Below are 15,924 nucleotides of genomic sequence, written 5' to 3' on the forward strand. Positions count from 1 at the left end.
CCCCCCCCCCCCCCCACTCTCCATCTTGTGGAATACATTTCATTTTTTTTCTCTGTGCAAATGAGATCTAACGGATAATTGCCTTTTGTTTTTGTTTTTTAATTGTATGTTCAATTAAAGATCTTGATGAAAGAATGTTGCCCTGTAGTGTTGCTCTGTGTCTGCATCACAGAAACCTTGTCTGCAGTATCGACATGACCTATATATCCTGCTAATTATATAATAAATGGTGTTCCATGGAAGGGCGGCTCTTTCTGGTAAAATGAGCCGGATCAATGTGTTGCAGACGTAAGCGGGTCTGTGTTTTTACCGTTTGAAACGGAAGCGGCCGAGCTCCGGTCTCCCGGCTAATCGATAGTCCACTACATTATTTTCACATCTCGACAGTGGAGCGGTCGCGCTCGAAGTCTTTTTTTGGCGTTGCATTATAGTCAACGAGCGGTGACTGTACTGGGGGCTCACGCATGCGCAGTCAGAGCCCCGGAGCCGCAGGAGATAATAGCTGGTAAGCCAAATTTCAGTTCCGAATTGATGTGAAACCACGAATTTATTTCACATTTATAATTTGTCCCTCTTATTGTGGCAGATCAGAACATCTTTTAACCACAAGCGGTTTAAAGGGACGGGTGTAAATGTGTTTTGAGGCAGAGCGTTTCGGCGTTTAGGATATAATCAACCACAAATGCTTTCCGTTTTAAAATGTATATCTGAGCTATCACGCGCCTCATTAACCTACCGACTTAAATACTTTGAAATAAGCAGTCGCGCGGGTGTTGCTGACATATCTAACACGCTTAACGCTGTGGTGAGGAGAGAATGCTGCTCATTCATTTGAGATGCAGCTGGAATGGGTGACAGGGTTCATTTTTCACTAAATGACATTTTCACAGGGTTTGAGACACTGCTTTTATTCATTTTTTTTCTGTCTCCTGGATGTGTTTGCCTCCGCCATTTTAACTGAAATGTATTTTTATTTAGTGTGCGTGTGTGGACTTGAGCTTGTGCGTAAATATTGGTGTGTCACCATTATTGCCTTTTTATTGGAGGCAGCCTAATGGATGTCTGATAGAAAGTCACACGGGGTCATGGCTTTTGATGGTGGAAGGCGCTGCCATCATTCTGTAAATGGCATCCTCAAAATACAATTATATACAATATAACAATACAATATAAGTATTGTTTAAGTTGGGGGAAATATATCTGATAAGTATTTTCTTGTAGATTTACATTTGATAAATCTTAATTCATGTTTCTCAGAGCCATTTTCGGAAAAAGGAGAAAGAAGTGCCTATTAGCAGAGGCTTCATAGTCATATCTAAAAACTCAGTCTTTACTTATCTGTAAGTGTCTGTTCTTATGAATGTGCATCGTATTAATACCCTTTTTAATGATAACTGGTACAAGAAAAATGAAATCGGATGAATCAAACAACGCAAAAAAAACACGACAGAGGATCCATAACTTTTTGTCAAGTCAGTATATACATATATATATACATTCATACAAAAGAGGGATTCACAGTCTGTCCACATACAACACCCTGAGATCACACCCATGATTCAAATTCATAAAAGGAAAATCTCCATAAAAAACGTTGAACTTTGAGTGCTGTAAACCTATTTATTCCATTGAGAGCACTGCTTTGTACTGCCCCTCATGCTCTTTACTCTCCAGTACTCCGGAGTAAAGGACTGGGACGCCGTTATGAGTACCAAAGTGAACGTGGAGGCTTTACCCAAAGAACCCGATCGCACCCCTTTGGACCCGTGCTCCTCGTCCCCTAGCGAAGCCGTCCTCATCTGTGGGAGTGACGGGGTGGCCAAGAAGGCTCGGCTCCAACCCCACACCACCACGGCTTTCCTCCTACCAGGTGAGCACGGGGTCTGCACTGTGGTCACATTCACGGAGACCTTCCTTTAACTCGTGGATACACGTTGAAGCTACTGTCTCATCAGGTGTATTGTGACGTGGGAGACATATAGAGAGCATCTAGACCCTTCTCACGTCGGGAGACGGTCCTCTTCCACCGAGCCTGTCTTGTTGCCCCGCCATAGTGGCCCAGACCATATAGAAACCAAACACTGACCCTAGAGAGGGCCTTCCATGTTCTACGTTGAAGACCACTGAAGGTTCTTCTACAGGCTTGGAAAGTGAGTGCAAGGGAGAATCTGCGACCTCACCGCTCGATGCCACCTAATCCTTCACACGGGTCCTTTAAAGAGGAACTCATCAACTAACTTTACACATCAGTGTCGGTCCACAGGTGTTTGGGGGGTGCTACTTGCCCTTGTGGAAAAAAGTTGTACAAAGCCTTTTGAGGCTCAAGCGGGAGCTGGGTTCTCAAGTGAGGTCACTTGGGTCAGCGTCGGTTGGGGAGGAAGACTAAAAGTTTGAAAATAAAAGAAAATGAAATCTGGGGATGTCTATAGAGAGAAGTAAGTGAGCTTACCACACCTCTCTGCTCTCTGCTCTCCTCATGCCTGATTGAGACTAGTGGCTAGATGCTACATTAGCCGCTACTAGCATAACACACGGGAATCTGACCAAACTGTTGGGGGGGAATGTAAGCACCAGGTTTAAGGAAGAGGACTGCCTGGAGTAAAAAGACGACATTTCATGTTTCCAGTATCTGCTGCATTGATTTGGATCCTTTTTTGAAAACTATATATTTGAGTCAGACGATGTCACTTGAGTGCAATGCTGAATCTGTGGAGGATGGGAGATAGACTATAGCATTTGTCTTCGGGGAGCAATTTGGGGTTCAGTATCTTGCCCATGGGACACTGCGGACTGGAAGAGCTGATCTTCTGATTAGTGGACGATCCACTCCTCCTCCTGAGCCACAGCCAACCACAGGACTGCTTTAAATGATTGTCTGTACGGTGGCGGGAGAAACATTGGTCTCCAGTAACACAGGTTAACATGTCAACATAGTACAACTCAGTTTTGTTGTACCATGAGGTAAGATATCCTTTTTAGACAAAACAGAAATCAAATAGTTACAATTCAATTAAAACATGATATGGCAAACAAATTGTGCGCTCTTTGGTAGGGATGGAACAATATAGGATTTTTTTTGCAGATCACGACAAAAAAAAATACACTCACAATAAATTGTAGTTAAGAAAATACAGGAATTATCATGTAAAGAAAAACAGAATGTTGCTTTTTGATCCTTTGTTTATTTACTTTATATGATACTAATAATACTGTTGATAATATCATGAATCACAAATATTTTGGGCAAGATAATCCTGACATAAAATGTTCCTATCGTCCCATGTCTACTCTTGGGTGAGCTCAGGCAGTAAGTTGAATGAATTTGGATGCATGTCTCTCCTCAGCTCCCGCTGCCAGTCATCAGAAGCTGGAGGTGACTCCAGCTGTTTCAGTGGGAGACTCGGGTAAAGGAGGCAGGGCCAATGAGACGGCCACACCCACGTTGACAGCACAGGTGGGCGGTGCTTGTAGCATCGTCCACGTCCTGGAGTGGAAGGAAGGGGTGGCCATCCTGCCCAGCAGCAACCTCAAGGTAAAATGAAACAGTGTCATTGCCTAATTGTTTATCCACCTGGACGACGATGTGAATTTGAAACGTACCAGTCTGGTTTAAATGTAGGCGAGGGCATTGTGTCTTGTCTATCTCAACTTGCATCTGTCATATAAAATCAAAAAAAGCCCAAAACAATGACAACAATTAGAGCGTTACTGTGGATTCTGATGATCCAGTCAGAGTTCACTTACTGGACGGTTGATGATTTTAGTCAGAAAACATTTAACTCACTTGTCTGAAAGCAATCAAGATGCTCTCCAGACACAGATTAACATACACACCTATTCTATTTTCAGTTGTTCAGAGAAGCATTTTGCCACATTGACAATGAAGAATAATGTCTCACCAAAATCCTGAATGATTAACAAATAGTCATATTTATTTTGCTGTAAATTTCAGAAAGCACTGGAACTCACTGCAGTGATTTAGCATAAAGGAGGCCGCAGTAACAAAGACAAACACGTGTTTTCTCACACTATAAAGAAACATGGAAACAAACCAGGCACCATTGCATCTTCAAAATTGTCTGATAAATTGTTTTGAGGAGGAAACAGGGTTGAATTGACAAAACGATATCTCCCATCAAGACACATTTTAACAGATGGATACATTGAGGCATGAGTGTGTGTGTTTGTTTTTGTGTGTTGCAGTTCTGTGTGAGTGATGTGGGAACGTTGAGCACCCTGATCACCCCAGGGACCACCAGCAGCATCACTGAACCAGCAGCCGGGACTTCTGGGAGATCCGCTGATGCAGAGAGCGCTCCAGCAGACAAGCCAGGTAGAGTCGTAAGGCTGTAACGTCATGATCTGAACACAAAATACTGCACCTTTTCAATGCCTCACACTAAATTACACTAATACTATTTCCTGGTGTTGCAGGTCACGCTAGTTAACGACTGTTACTTTCTATATATGGCTGCACTGCTATTCTAAGTATTTCACAGCATGCCCCTTTCAACGATCACTGGAGCAATAATTACATCAGCTGAAGCAGAGTACTCTTGACAAAGGGAAGAGAGAGCAGCTGCAGATTCATGTAAAAATGGCAAACAGGCATCACTCACGTGTTGAGAAAAAATTCAAAATCCAGCTGGAAAATGGTTAAAAGTAATCAATAAGTAGTGGAAATGATAATACACTTATTAGTGCAGTAACATCCTCCATGAATTCAGTAAAGGAAATACAAAGCATTTGAAGACACAAGAGAACAGCAGAGTATTTAAATGAGATTTGAAATGTTGACCTGCATCATCAGTCTTCACCTGAAGCCTCTTCATATCTTCTCTTGTCTCCCACATGTCAGAGGTGTCGGCTCCTGTCGGCTCTGTGAGAGGTGCAGTAGTGGAGCCGGAGAGGTTGCTGCCGGTCAAACCTGAAGTCCAGGTCGGACTGAGACAACAGAGCTATGATGCCAGAGCTCAGAGGACCTACAGAGAGGAGCTGCGCAGAGAGCCCATCACTGACAAGTATGTTGGTAACAGCTGCTTCCACATGCTAGAGGTGGGCGATAACGCAAAATTTGGTTATACAGGGCCAGAATCGCAGGTATCAATACTGATACTTTTTATAATTAAACGTGGTTTTCGTACTTTCATTTTGTGGTCCAACGTTAATTACGTAATCATATACATGTTAAAACACAGGACACTTTTAAAGGCAAATAACAAAATACGTGTTTTTATTATTGTAAATTGAATGTACAAACATGAAGAAAGTTTTTGATTGAAACACGACAAAAGCAGTGAAGATTACAACATAATGTGTTTTGGATTTTTTGATTGATGCGAGTATTTCTTTTGAAAAGCACCTTGAGTCAAATGAGGTACAACGAATCTGTAAAGTACAACAAAATCAATCCTGCAGTGGAGAGCACAAGGCCGGAAATACATACCCTGATAATAGCAAATAAAGAAAGAGAGTACAGTCTGGTGATGTGTTTAGACTTGAGGAACACTGCATCTGTCCTCTCGGCACCTCAGGAGGATTGTCGGGGTAGAGAAGGTGCCAGCAGGCGGGAGGGTCTCCTCCCTTAACCCAGATCACCTGAAACCCATGAGGAAGAGGAAGAGGAAGGAATACCTGAGTCCCTCTGAGGAAGACTCTGACATCGAAGGCACGGTGGGACGGCATTGTTATTTACATTTAACATCCAGATACAAATATAGATGTTCTCCTATCTGATGAATTCAGAGAGATACACTACTGAAAGTATTTTAAGCAACGTGTTTGTTTGCTCTAATTCAGTGAAGATACTTTCTTTCTGCTCTTAACTCTTGCATCATTTTTATTACATTTATTTTAGGATGAGAAAATTGATGATTCTAAAGCAGACGGCAGACACATCAGAGGAGGTTGGATTAATCTTTTATTTTTACATTTATCTGTTATATCATCTTTCATCCTATTTTGCGCTTCTTTGCTTATTTGCCGGCTGTATAGTACATCTGTTTTTCCTCCCTTCCTCTTTTCCCCCCCTTACATACAGTTGCAGTGTCAAGTCAAGTCATAATAACATATCCCGGACTATATAATGTAATTCCATACAACATTGAACATTGAATTGTGTTTTATTGTAGTGTCATGTCATTATTTCGTCCAGCCCCTGTATGTTCTCAATACCTGTTATTATCCTTCACTAACCTTTGAGTACTTTTCTTTCTTTTCTTTAAATATTTATCCCTTAAAGAGGAATGGAAGTGCTTAGAGATTAACATTTTCACTCAGAATTTGTGCGTAAGATTACGCATAAGATCCTTGCATACATGAATCAACTAATTATTTCATTTGTATATTTGGTGAAGCTGGAGACAGTAAGACAGAGCAGTGGACGTGGGCTCAGTATCTGGAGGAAACCAAATCTGTTGCTGCGCCCAACAAGCTTTTCCAAGAGGTACGTGTGAGTTTAATATTCAGACTGCAGTTTCAGGCTCAGCTACAGCCTTGTACACACAGGTTCACCCAGTGCACCCATGATTTTTTACTACTTTCATTACCACCACTGCAGCTCTTCCTATAGCACAGGGACAAATATATCGCCCCGGAGTGAAAAAATAATGCGCCATTGTCAAGGAAGGACATAAGAAATGTAAATTTACCTGGGAGAAAGAGGATGTATGCAGCCAAAGGGCATTTATTAATATTCGTATTCTGTTACACAGTGTGGGGTTGTTTTCATTTAAAAGTGATCTAGTTTTTGAACAGTCTAAACATTTTTTGCAACACAAGCTTTGTCTTTGACTTTCTGTTCCAACATTGGAAGTAGTATGAGAATGATAAACTTTCCATTTGCTGTGTTTGCTGTCCTGATCCTATTTCCCTCCATTCTTTGTTTTCACCTCGTTTAGTTTGAATCTCTGTGATCTGTAACTGAAATATTTGCCTTTGTGTCCCACGTGTCCAGACCCAGAGAGTGCCAACAGTGAAGAGCGGCTTTAAGCAGGGGATGAAGCTGGAAGGCATCGACCCGCAGCATCCGTCCATGTACTTTGTTCTCACCGTGGCCGAGGTGAGCCAGACGTCCATTAACACGGTCGAAGGATCTTAATGGCCGGGCTGATTAGTTAAGATTCAAATCATCATTCACTTACAGGCTGCTTTGCATGCAGGAGGAGTTCACCCCGGTGTCGCCCTTCTCCAGCCGGCTTTTGTTTATCTAACGTATCATGTCATCATCCAGGTCTGTGGTTACCGGCTGCGGCTTCATTTTGACGGCTACTCTGACTGCCACGACTTCTGGGTGAATGCCAACTCCCCCGACATCCACCCAGCAGGCTGGTGTGAGAGCACGGCACACAAACTGCACACTCCCAAAGGTGAGAGGTCAGGACCCTCTGGACATACTGAGAGACCAAAGGGCAAATAGAGTCTAAAGAGAACGAAGTATCATGAACACACATAAACCCGGTCTGTCACTTGTGCTTGATCTTACCTTTCACAGGATAAATCTTCAGGAATAGTTTAACATTTTAGGAAATACACTCATTCTCATGTTTCTGCCTGTTTCCTTTATGCTAAGCTCCCTGCAATATAGCGAAGTAGCATATTTCCCAAAACGCCAAACTATTCCTTTAAATGATGGGATGTTTTACCACATATGAATCATTTTAATCTTCTCTCTGTATCTCTGTTTTTCCTGCAGGCTGTAAAGAGGAGGAGTTTACCTGGACCAACTACCTGAGAATGACTAAAGCACAAGTGGCGTCCAAAGAACTCTTTGCCAGTCCTGGGAGGGTAACTGCCACTATATAATATACGGTAGTTGTATTATCTACAAGCACGAATGGATGAGGTGAATGATTTGGGGTTGGGGAAACTCCAACTCCAACGAGCAGCAGTTGTAATAAAACTCTCTTTTAAACAATTTGCAGCTTCTATCTGTTTCAGAAAACATTTTCACTTCAACAAGACCAAAAGTGGCGAAGTCGGGCCTGTTGTCCTGTCTGATATTTGTTTTAGTATTCATATTTAACGCCAGGACATCAAAAAAGCTTTATGCTTGTTTGCTTCTGCAAGGCAAGCTAATGTTTAAGCTTCATCATATCAAACTTTTTCAGTTTTTTTAATGATTGGTGAATTCATAAACAGATTTAGAAACGGTCACACAGCACAATTGTCACACTATTTGTCAGCTAGCCCACAGCTCTGTCTGTCTCTACTTCCTTATGTGCACATGCCGAGTCATTTCTAATACTTCTGCTTTCTGTTTAGATCGATGTGAAGTGCAGTTTTGAGATAGGAATGAAGCTGGAGGCCGTCGACCGTATGAACCCCTCGCTCATCTGTGTAGCAACCGTCACTGACGTGGTGGACGAACGCTTCCTGGTTCATTTTGACAACTGGGATGATACGTACGACTATTGGTGAGTCTCAAAAAACATTGGGGATGTATGGGCTTTGGAAAATGACTGAAGAAAAAGATCTAGAAGAACTATTTCACTGCGCAGCTGTGGAGAAACTTAGGCCTGTTGTATTCTATGAAATTGCTAGAGAAGCAATGCAGATTGAACTGTCCAATCTTTCAGTCTGTTTAACTTCATGTTCACAGATTTGGTTCATTTGTAAAAAGACAGTGTGAACCGGGAGAGGAACAGAACTTAAAGACAACAATGTGGTCCCGACCAAATGAACCAAACTACAGGTGTAGTAAGGCTACATTAATCTAAACATGGCCACTAAGGGGAAGAACAACTCAAAAAGAAATGGACCCCCATGACATATATCACCATATAGAGTTGCTATGGCTAAAATACTGTAGAAACAGTAACATTCATTGTGGAGTGTAGGAGTGTAGGTCCTGCTTTTGCTCACCTGATGAATGATCAATATTAATAAACTCTGCTTTCAGCTCTTATTTGGTCTCAACCAACTCCGACAAAAAATATGGGACTCTTTAGCCGTTAGATGCTCTTCTTTCTACATTCACGAGCTGCTAACTGTGTCAGTGTTAAACTGCTTCTTTTGTTAAACAGCATTCAGGATTTTAATCACTATGTTGAAAACAGCTGCTGCTCTGGGTTAGTAACGTTGCTGCGACTGAACCAGTTTAGGCGTCATAAACCCCAAACAATGAACTAAAAGAGGTTAACAAGCACAGCAGCGCTGTACATTTAAGTGATAATTCTCTCTGGGGGTTGTCATCATGAGTGAGGTCTTTCACATCACATGTAGTTATTTGATTCAGTGTTAGTATAAAGCATCAAATAAACATCAGTCAAATCTGCAGTAAAAGCTGTTCCAGTAACAAGGTGAGCAGCTTGAAAACACGAAAAAGCTTTTTCTTACAATGAAACTATTGAACTGTTGGACGTTGTTGTTTGTCAAACTATGCAGGTGTGATTCCAGCAGTCCGTACATTCACCCTATTGGTTGGTGCCAGGAGAGGAACCTCCCCCTAACACCACCCCAAGGTGAAAAGTGTGTTCAATGTTAATCATTGATTTAATCATGTTCATAGTCATAACATGGCTCATTCACTTTAAAAACATCTCTGCCCACTTAGTCATCTTGTCTTGACTTTAACATAATCCTGAAGGAAATAAGTTGAATATGCAGCGGTGGAGTTTTTATGTTTATATTCACTGACTGATTTTTTGTTGGATGTATGTTCTGCTGCACCAGATTACCCAGATCAGGCCCGGTTCTCCTGGTCTCACTACTTGGAGGAGACTGGTTCCAAGGTGGTGGCCGCTGACGCCTTTAAAGTGGTGAGAACAAAGAATAAATGTCAAAAAAATAAATATATATAAACAACATGGGGAAATAAGGGGGCAACTGGCAATACACAAAATCAACCTGTCAGCCAAACTTTAAGCATCGCCTGCATCCACAAGATCACACTCCAAGATGTACCCACACTGTTAAATCATCTCCACACATATTTCCCCGCTTATACACACACTTAATGTACCTACATGCATACACGTGCATACACATCCCCCGGAACAGTCCACAGTTATCTTCCTCCAGTCAAACTTCCAACACTCTGGTCCAATTTGATGGATTGTATTGTTTCACAGTGAGAGATGAGACACTGCCACTGATTGTAAAAAAAAATTCAGCTGATTCACAGACAGCAAATGTTATCTTTTCCAATTTCAGAAATTACATTAAGTCCAGCAACCAGGAGGTGTTTGCGGGGGGGGGGGGATTTTTCCATTAAAGGAGAATTTGACGAGGGGCAATCAAAGAGGCAGAAGAGATTACATTACTTTGCTCATCAGTCAGTCTAACAGCCTCCCATCAGATATCAGAGGTAGCAATTGGAGACGATGGGTCCAGAGTTCCAATGTCTCCGATATAAAATCAAGAAAAGATCTCCAGTACTCCACCAAGCTCGGGCATTAACATGTGAGTCAAGTCGGCTGGTGCCTGAGAGCATCTGTCACAAATACCAGAGAGGTTTGGGTAGATCTTCCATAAACTAGCTCCTATGAAGTACTTTGAAGTGAATCAGCTTAAGACTCGCACTGGAGGAGGATGAATTCAATGCAACCAGAGCATCGTCCCGCTATTCATCTGACAAAGGGATGCCCAATTCAGTTTCCCAACCTGTCTTGATCATATGCAGAGCAGCAGGAAGCAATGTTCTATTTCTAATCCAATTCACAGTATGGTATGAAATGATTACTGTTGTGTGGATCTGTCATATGAGCTGACAGAACACAGAGCAGTGACATTGGAGGCAAAATAATGAGAGGCAAGGTTTGTTACAGTCCCGGTCAAATCAATTACTTACAGTATATCACGAATGTCATTACAGCTGACGGATCTTTAAAGAGCGCTGCACTAAGTACATTAGGCACAGTTCAGGTGTTTATATAACAGATGATAATGCATATGTACTGATTGCAAAAAAAAACACCTTGAGATGCGGACCATGAACCGCAATGTCTCGGGTTCGAGTCCGGTCAACTTTGTTACGTGTCGTTTCCCTCCCCTCATTTCCTGTCATCGTTCTACTGTAAAATCTCTAATAAAAGGCATAAAATGCCCCAAGTTAAATAGTAGAACGGATGTTTGCTGCAAGTAAAGCCAATGCTTTTATGGGAAGTACATTCAACATGTTTGGTTGTTGAGCTGAACATACAAGTTACTGTGTTGTTCAATCATCCTCTGCTCCTTCTCCAGCGTGCGGCCCACAGCTTCCAGCCTCAGATGAAACTGGAGGCGGTGGACAAGAGAAGTCCTGGTCTGATCAGAGTGGCTACAGTGGAGGAAGTCGAGACTCATCGCATTAAGGTAATGCTCTGTTTGTGTGTTGTGAGCTTGTATTACATGAACATTTGAGAACTAAATGTCTCAGGTTAAGAAGGTCATGATCATGTGTGTGTGTGTATGTACAGTATTATATATTTCTATTCCTTCTTGAGGTCCATTATGACGGCTGGAGTCATGTCTACGATGAGTGGATGGACTCGGATCACCCCGACATCCACCCAGCAGGCTGGTGTGAGGCGACCAGTCACCCACTCAAAGTTCCCCCACGGGACGCCAAAACACATCAGCCACATGGTAGCAACCAGCACTTCAGTCAAAACTGGAAGTAGATTTTCTTCAAAGTTCAAATCAAAGTTATTATTGATACCTAGCATTTCATCTTAGCAACAGTAATTGTTTTGAGCTCTGACTAAGCTTGTTTTAGTCCCTGTAAGGCCCCAGAGTGCCATGTAAAGGAAAAGTACACTGGCAAATGGAAAATGTGAAAGGGAAATTGAAATGCTAATTGAAATGTTTTTTTATGACAAAAAATGCTACAGTTTCAGAGTCCTGATATTGTGCATGCTTGAATACAACAGTGCCATCTTTAATGTTACTTGCAACACCTGTGGTTTTCCTACGACGAGAAGTCAAAATGTCTGCTGTTAATAAAGGCCTCTTGGTATTTACACCACTTGTTAGCTATAGGCATAATCTCCCAATAATATGTATGAGGGTGCATGTCTGTATTTGAATGGATGTAGGTGTGAGGGAGCCTCCTGCCACAGGCCAGTCCACCTACCCCTCCTCGGTTCCCTGTAAACCCATCAGCCACCCCAGATCCAACAAGTACAGCTTCCACAACAGGTCAGCTGAACTCAACTCTATCATCATTTCATGGAGGCTTTATACACCAGGTCAACCATTCAAGATACACATCAATACCTGACATGAAAACAGTTTAAAGTCATGCGCCTTCTTAATAAACTGCACTACGGGGCTGTGTCTTTGAAACAGGAAGTGTCCAACTCCTGGTTGTGATGGTTCAGGCCATGTGACCGGCCGCTTCACTGCCCATCACTGCATATCCGGCTGCCCACTGGCTGAGCGTAACCAAGGCAGGCTGAAGGCCGAGCTGTCAGACTCGGAGTGCAAGAGGACTCTCTTCTTCGGCCAGAGGACCAAGAAGACACATTTCCGTGGCAGGTGTGTGTGTGTTGGCCTACATGTGCATGCATGTTTGCCTTTGTCTCACAATGATCTTTTCCACTGTTTTCAGGATTGGTCGTCCTCCCAAATACAGGAAGAACCAGCAGAGAGACTACCAGAGTGAGTTTTCTAAATGCATGATACATATCTTTCTCTGATGAGAGCATTTAACTCTGCAGCTTTAAGGGTGTCTGCCTGTCACACCTGCTTTAAGGAGCTTATGGATTTCAGTGGAAATCTTTCATGTCAGTAGCAGGTGTGAATGTTGCAGGAGGCTCACATCTGTCCTCGTGTGCAACATAGTCTGCTCTGCAGTCATTTGTGACATGAAAATGGTTACATTGGAAAACCGGATAACAAACTTTTGGTTCTAAGCCTTTTCCACAGCAGACATTTTGACTTGTGTTAGCAAGGAATGCACAATTATAATTAATACTGTTAAAAACAAAGAGGGATTTGTTGCCGTAAATTAAATATAATATTCACAACTATTTTTTGAATTAGAGTATAATCACCTGATACTTCGTTACCTTAGAATGAGGCGTTTGTATCCACAAACGAAGCAGGTTCTCTTCACAATCTCCGGCATGTTTCACCGCCATGTTTCTACAGTAGCCCAGAACGGACAAACCAAACACAGACTCTAGAGAGAGCCTTTCCCATCTTTAAGTTACCTCAAGGCCACTGTAGTTCTCCTACACGCCTGGAATGGGAGGGGTGAGCAGAAGGATATCAAGTTGGATGAACCTCACAACTAGATGCCACTCAATCATATACACTGCTCCTTTAATGATGGTACCATTTAATGATGGCACCATATAAGACGTGTCCAAATGTCTGCTGTGAAAGCGACGCGTTGGCAGTTTTAATCTGAAATGTTTGTCCGTGTGATCATAAATTCACATATCTTTGTGTGTTCGTCCTCAGACATGTCCTCAGAGGGCGTGTATCCGTCACTGTTCATGTCAGCTCTGAGCAGCCAGTCAGACAGGACTCTGTCTCTGTGCTGGGAGCAGCACTGTAAGCTACTGCCCGGCGTTCAGGGCATTCACGCCAGCCAGGTGGCAGCATGGAGCGTTGAAGAGGTAAGCAAACCTTATAGCTTACCTTCATATTAATTTATTCTCTCTCTCGGTCTAGTTTGATTATTTGAAATCGGTTGTATTCGTACTTTAGGTCTTCATGTTTGTCCAGAATCTAATCGGCTGTGAAGAACAGGCTCGTCTCTTCAAAGAAGAGGTGAGACCACCAAGTGTATGTGAATGAAATATGAGGTTAATGCACATTTGCTGTACACGTTTTCAAATGTGACCAATGTAAACCAGTATTTATTGTCATGTTACACTGCACAAGTGAAAACTATGAAAACAACAGTCTGTTAAAGGGATAGTTCATATTTTTTGTAGTGGGGTTGTACGCGGTAAATAGGTTTAAGTGGACGTTGTATTTAAAATATTTTCACCGCTTTCAGACAAAAATCATCTTTAGAAAACTATACAAAGTATAGTATCAGAAATGACCATTTAGTCAAGTGAACACCTCAGATCATCTATTTTATTATAAAGGTGTTTCTGTTTTAATTTGATGTACTATGAGTATTTAATTTGATGTACTATGAGTACCCATGGCAGACAAAACAAATGATTTCTTGACCTGTCATGTCCAGTTGCATCACCACTGTTGTGTCTGCGTCTCCCCCAGATGATTGACGGGGAGGCCTTCCTGCTGCTGACCCAGACCGACATTGTGAAGATCATGAGCATCAAGCTAGGCCCCGCCCTCAAGATCTCCAACGCCATTCTCATGTTCAAGAGCACAGACGAGGTACTCAAGTGATCCCGCCCTCACCTGACCTGTGGCGTCGGGCCGTCGATCATCATGTGCCAAACTCATTCTGTTGCAGGGAAAAGACCCTGACCTCTTTTTTTTCATGTGTTTGGTGTCCTGTACCCATCAGAGAGGGGGGGGGGGGGGGGGGGGGGGGATAAGGAAATACAGATACTTTTTGGGAGTAATGTCTGAAAGACATTGGACAAATTGGTGTGGAGGTGGATAGAAGGAGGGTGATGAATGTGAGGTGGAACATCAGGAGTTTTTACAGTTTAGTGGTTTTACCGCCCAAACCTCAGTGTTTCACATCTGTTTCAATCTGCCAGTCTATGGTTTGCCTAGTAATTTCCAACCGTCTGTTTTTAATGCTGAGTTTTAATTTGTGCATTAGAAGCCTGAGTGGGAATAGTACAATTCAAAACAAGAATCACATTTAGTAAAAAAGTTCCTACACTTAGCTGAGGTTTGGGGGGGAAATGTGGCCAAAAAGAGGAGTTAAATGCAGTAGACGAGGCTGGTGAGTGAGGCTCCTACAAGCCTCACGTTTTGTGCAATAAAAAAAAGTTGAGACAGAAGTACTATATTTGGTAACCCTTAATGTTACAGCTCCTTTATGTTATCAGACTGTTCTGTAATACAGTAAGATGAAAATTAAATAAATTTGCTGTGTTGTTCAGACTGTTGGGAAAAGGTTTCTATTTGTTGCAGATGAGCAAGTTGAAACAGTGAGAAAGCCTTTGCTCAGTTTCACGCTCGTCCTGAAGTATTAAGTCATTTGTTTTTAAATTCTCCACAATGTGCTTTCTTACTGCAATATTAATGTGAGGACTCGGGTGATGCAGGAGCTGTAATTTAAAATGTTTCCCTCTTATATGGAATCTGAGTCAGAGAACTGAAACAACACGGTGTTTTTATATCTTTATGCAAAGATCTGAAATATTTTTTTTGCAATTCTTGATGAAAAGGACACTTTTAGCACAACTGTGAAACCCAAAGGGATTTTACACAATGATGTTGCCACACTTGGTCACTAGAGAGTGCAAAAATTCACGTTTGGCTCTATAAACTTGGATTTGGTAGCAAGTCAATGGAGCTCTCTGCAGTTTACATGTGATGGAAACAACATTCAAAGTGTGTTCTGCAAAATGTTTACATTATATGTCAGAATTGGTTAAAAAAACACTGTACGGATTTGATATTGTGAGATGAAAGTTGTTTTACAGGAGTATTTTAAGGGCTCTTGGAATCTTACTTCTTTGTGTGTCTCTCTGGTGGGATTTGTGTGTGTGTGTGCGCGCGTGTGTGAGCGTGAGTGTGAGCGTGCGTGGGTGTGTGCGTGTCAAGATAATCTTGGGTCACAAATGTCATTCAATCCATATGAATTAATAAACATCCAAAGCTGTCTTGTCTGATTAAAGCCGCTGCCTCTTTTCTTTTTTGAAGGGATCACACACACTGCATTCTTGTGCTTGTGCAGCTGTGTTGTGTGTGTGTTGTGTGTGTGTGTGTGTGTGTGTGTGTGTGTGTGTGTGTGTGTGTGTGTGTGTGTGTGTGTGTGTGTGTGTGTGTGTGTGTGTGTGTGTGTGTGTGTGTGTGTATATATGTGTGTGTGTGTGTGTGTGTATGTGTGTGTGT

The 15,924-nt window shown here is 42.2% G+C and overlaps 1 protein-coding gene across 3 annotated transcripts; it reads left to right on the forward strand.

The window, feature by feature from the left end:
• The first annotated feature begins 31 nt into the window (after positions 1–31).
• Positions 32–14,431, forward strand: l3mbtl1 (L3MBTL histone methyl-lysine binding protein 1). Of its 3 annotated transcripts, XM_031845366.1 has the most exons (22): positions 32–505; positions 1,675–1,870; positions 3,345–3,532; positions 4,204–4,333; positions 4,859–5,021; positions 5,535–5,673; positions 5,858–5,906; positions 6,357–6,445; positions 6,956–7,060; positions 7,232–7,367; positions 7,694–7,785; positions 8,263–8,414; positions 9,385–9,461; positions 9,673–9,758; positions 11,182–11,292; positions 11,424–11,592; positions 12,015–12,117; positions 12,268–12,456; positions 12,530–12,579; positions 13,387–13,544; positions 13,636–13,698; positions 14,161–14,431. In XM_031845366.1, the coding sequence occupies exons 2-22, from the start codon at positions 1,705–1,707 to the stop codon at positions 14,293–14,295; spliced, it is 2,550 nt and encodes an 849-aa protein (XP_031701226.1). In that variant the 5' UTR covers positions 32–505; positions 1,675–1,704; the 3' UTR covers positions 14,296–14,431. The 3 variants fall into 3 exon arrangements, with proteins under 3 accessions (XP_031701226.1, XP_031701224.1, XP_031701225.1); XM_031845364.1 differs by having other exon boundaries at positions 32–1,870; XM_031845365.1 differs by having other exon boundaries at positions 32–1,870; positions 11,424–11,565.
• The last annotated feature ends 1,493 nt before the right edge of the window (positions 14,432–15,924 follow it).

This window comes from Anarrhichthys ocellatus, unplaced genomic scaffold (genome assembly GCF_004355925.1).
Source record: "Anarrhichthys ocellatus isolate YVR2014 unplaced genomic scaffold, GSC_Weel_1.0 scaffold5, whole genome shotgun sequence".
Lineage (NCBI taxonomy): Eukaryota > Metazoa > Chordata > Actinopteri > Perciformes > Anarhichadidae > Anarrhichthys > Anarrhichthys ocellatus.

Coding starts and splice junctions, on each gene's coding strand:
- l3mbtl1 (XM_031845364.1), top strand. CDS start 1,657: ATGCTCTTTACTCTCCAGTACTCCGGAGTAAAGGACTGGGACGCCGTT. Junction 7,786..8,262: donor TCTTTGCCAGTCCTGGGAGG/GTAACTGCCACT, acceptor CTTTCTGTTTAG/ATCGATGTGAAGTGCAGTTT. Junction 12,580..13,386: donor CCAGCAGAGAGACTACCAGA/GTGAGTTTTCTA, acceptor GTTCGTCCTCAG/ACATGTCCTCAGAGGGCGTG.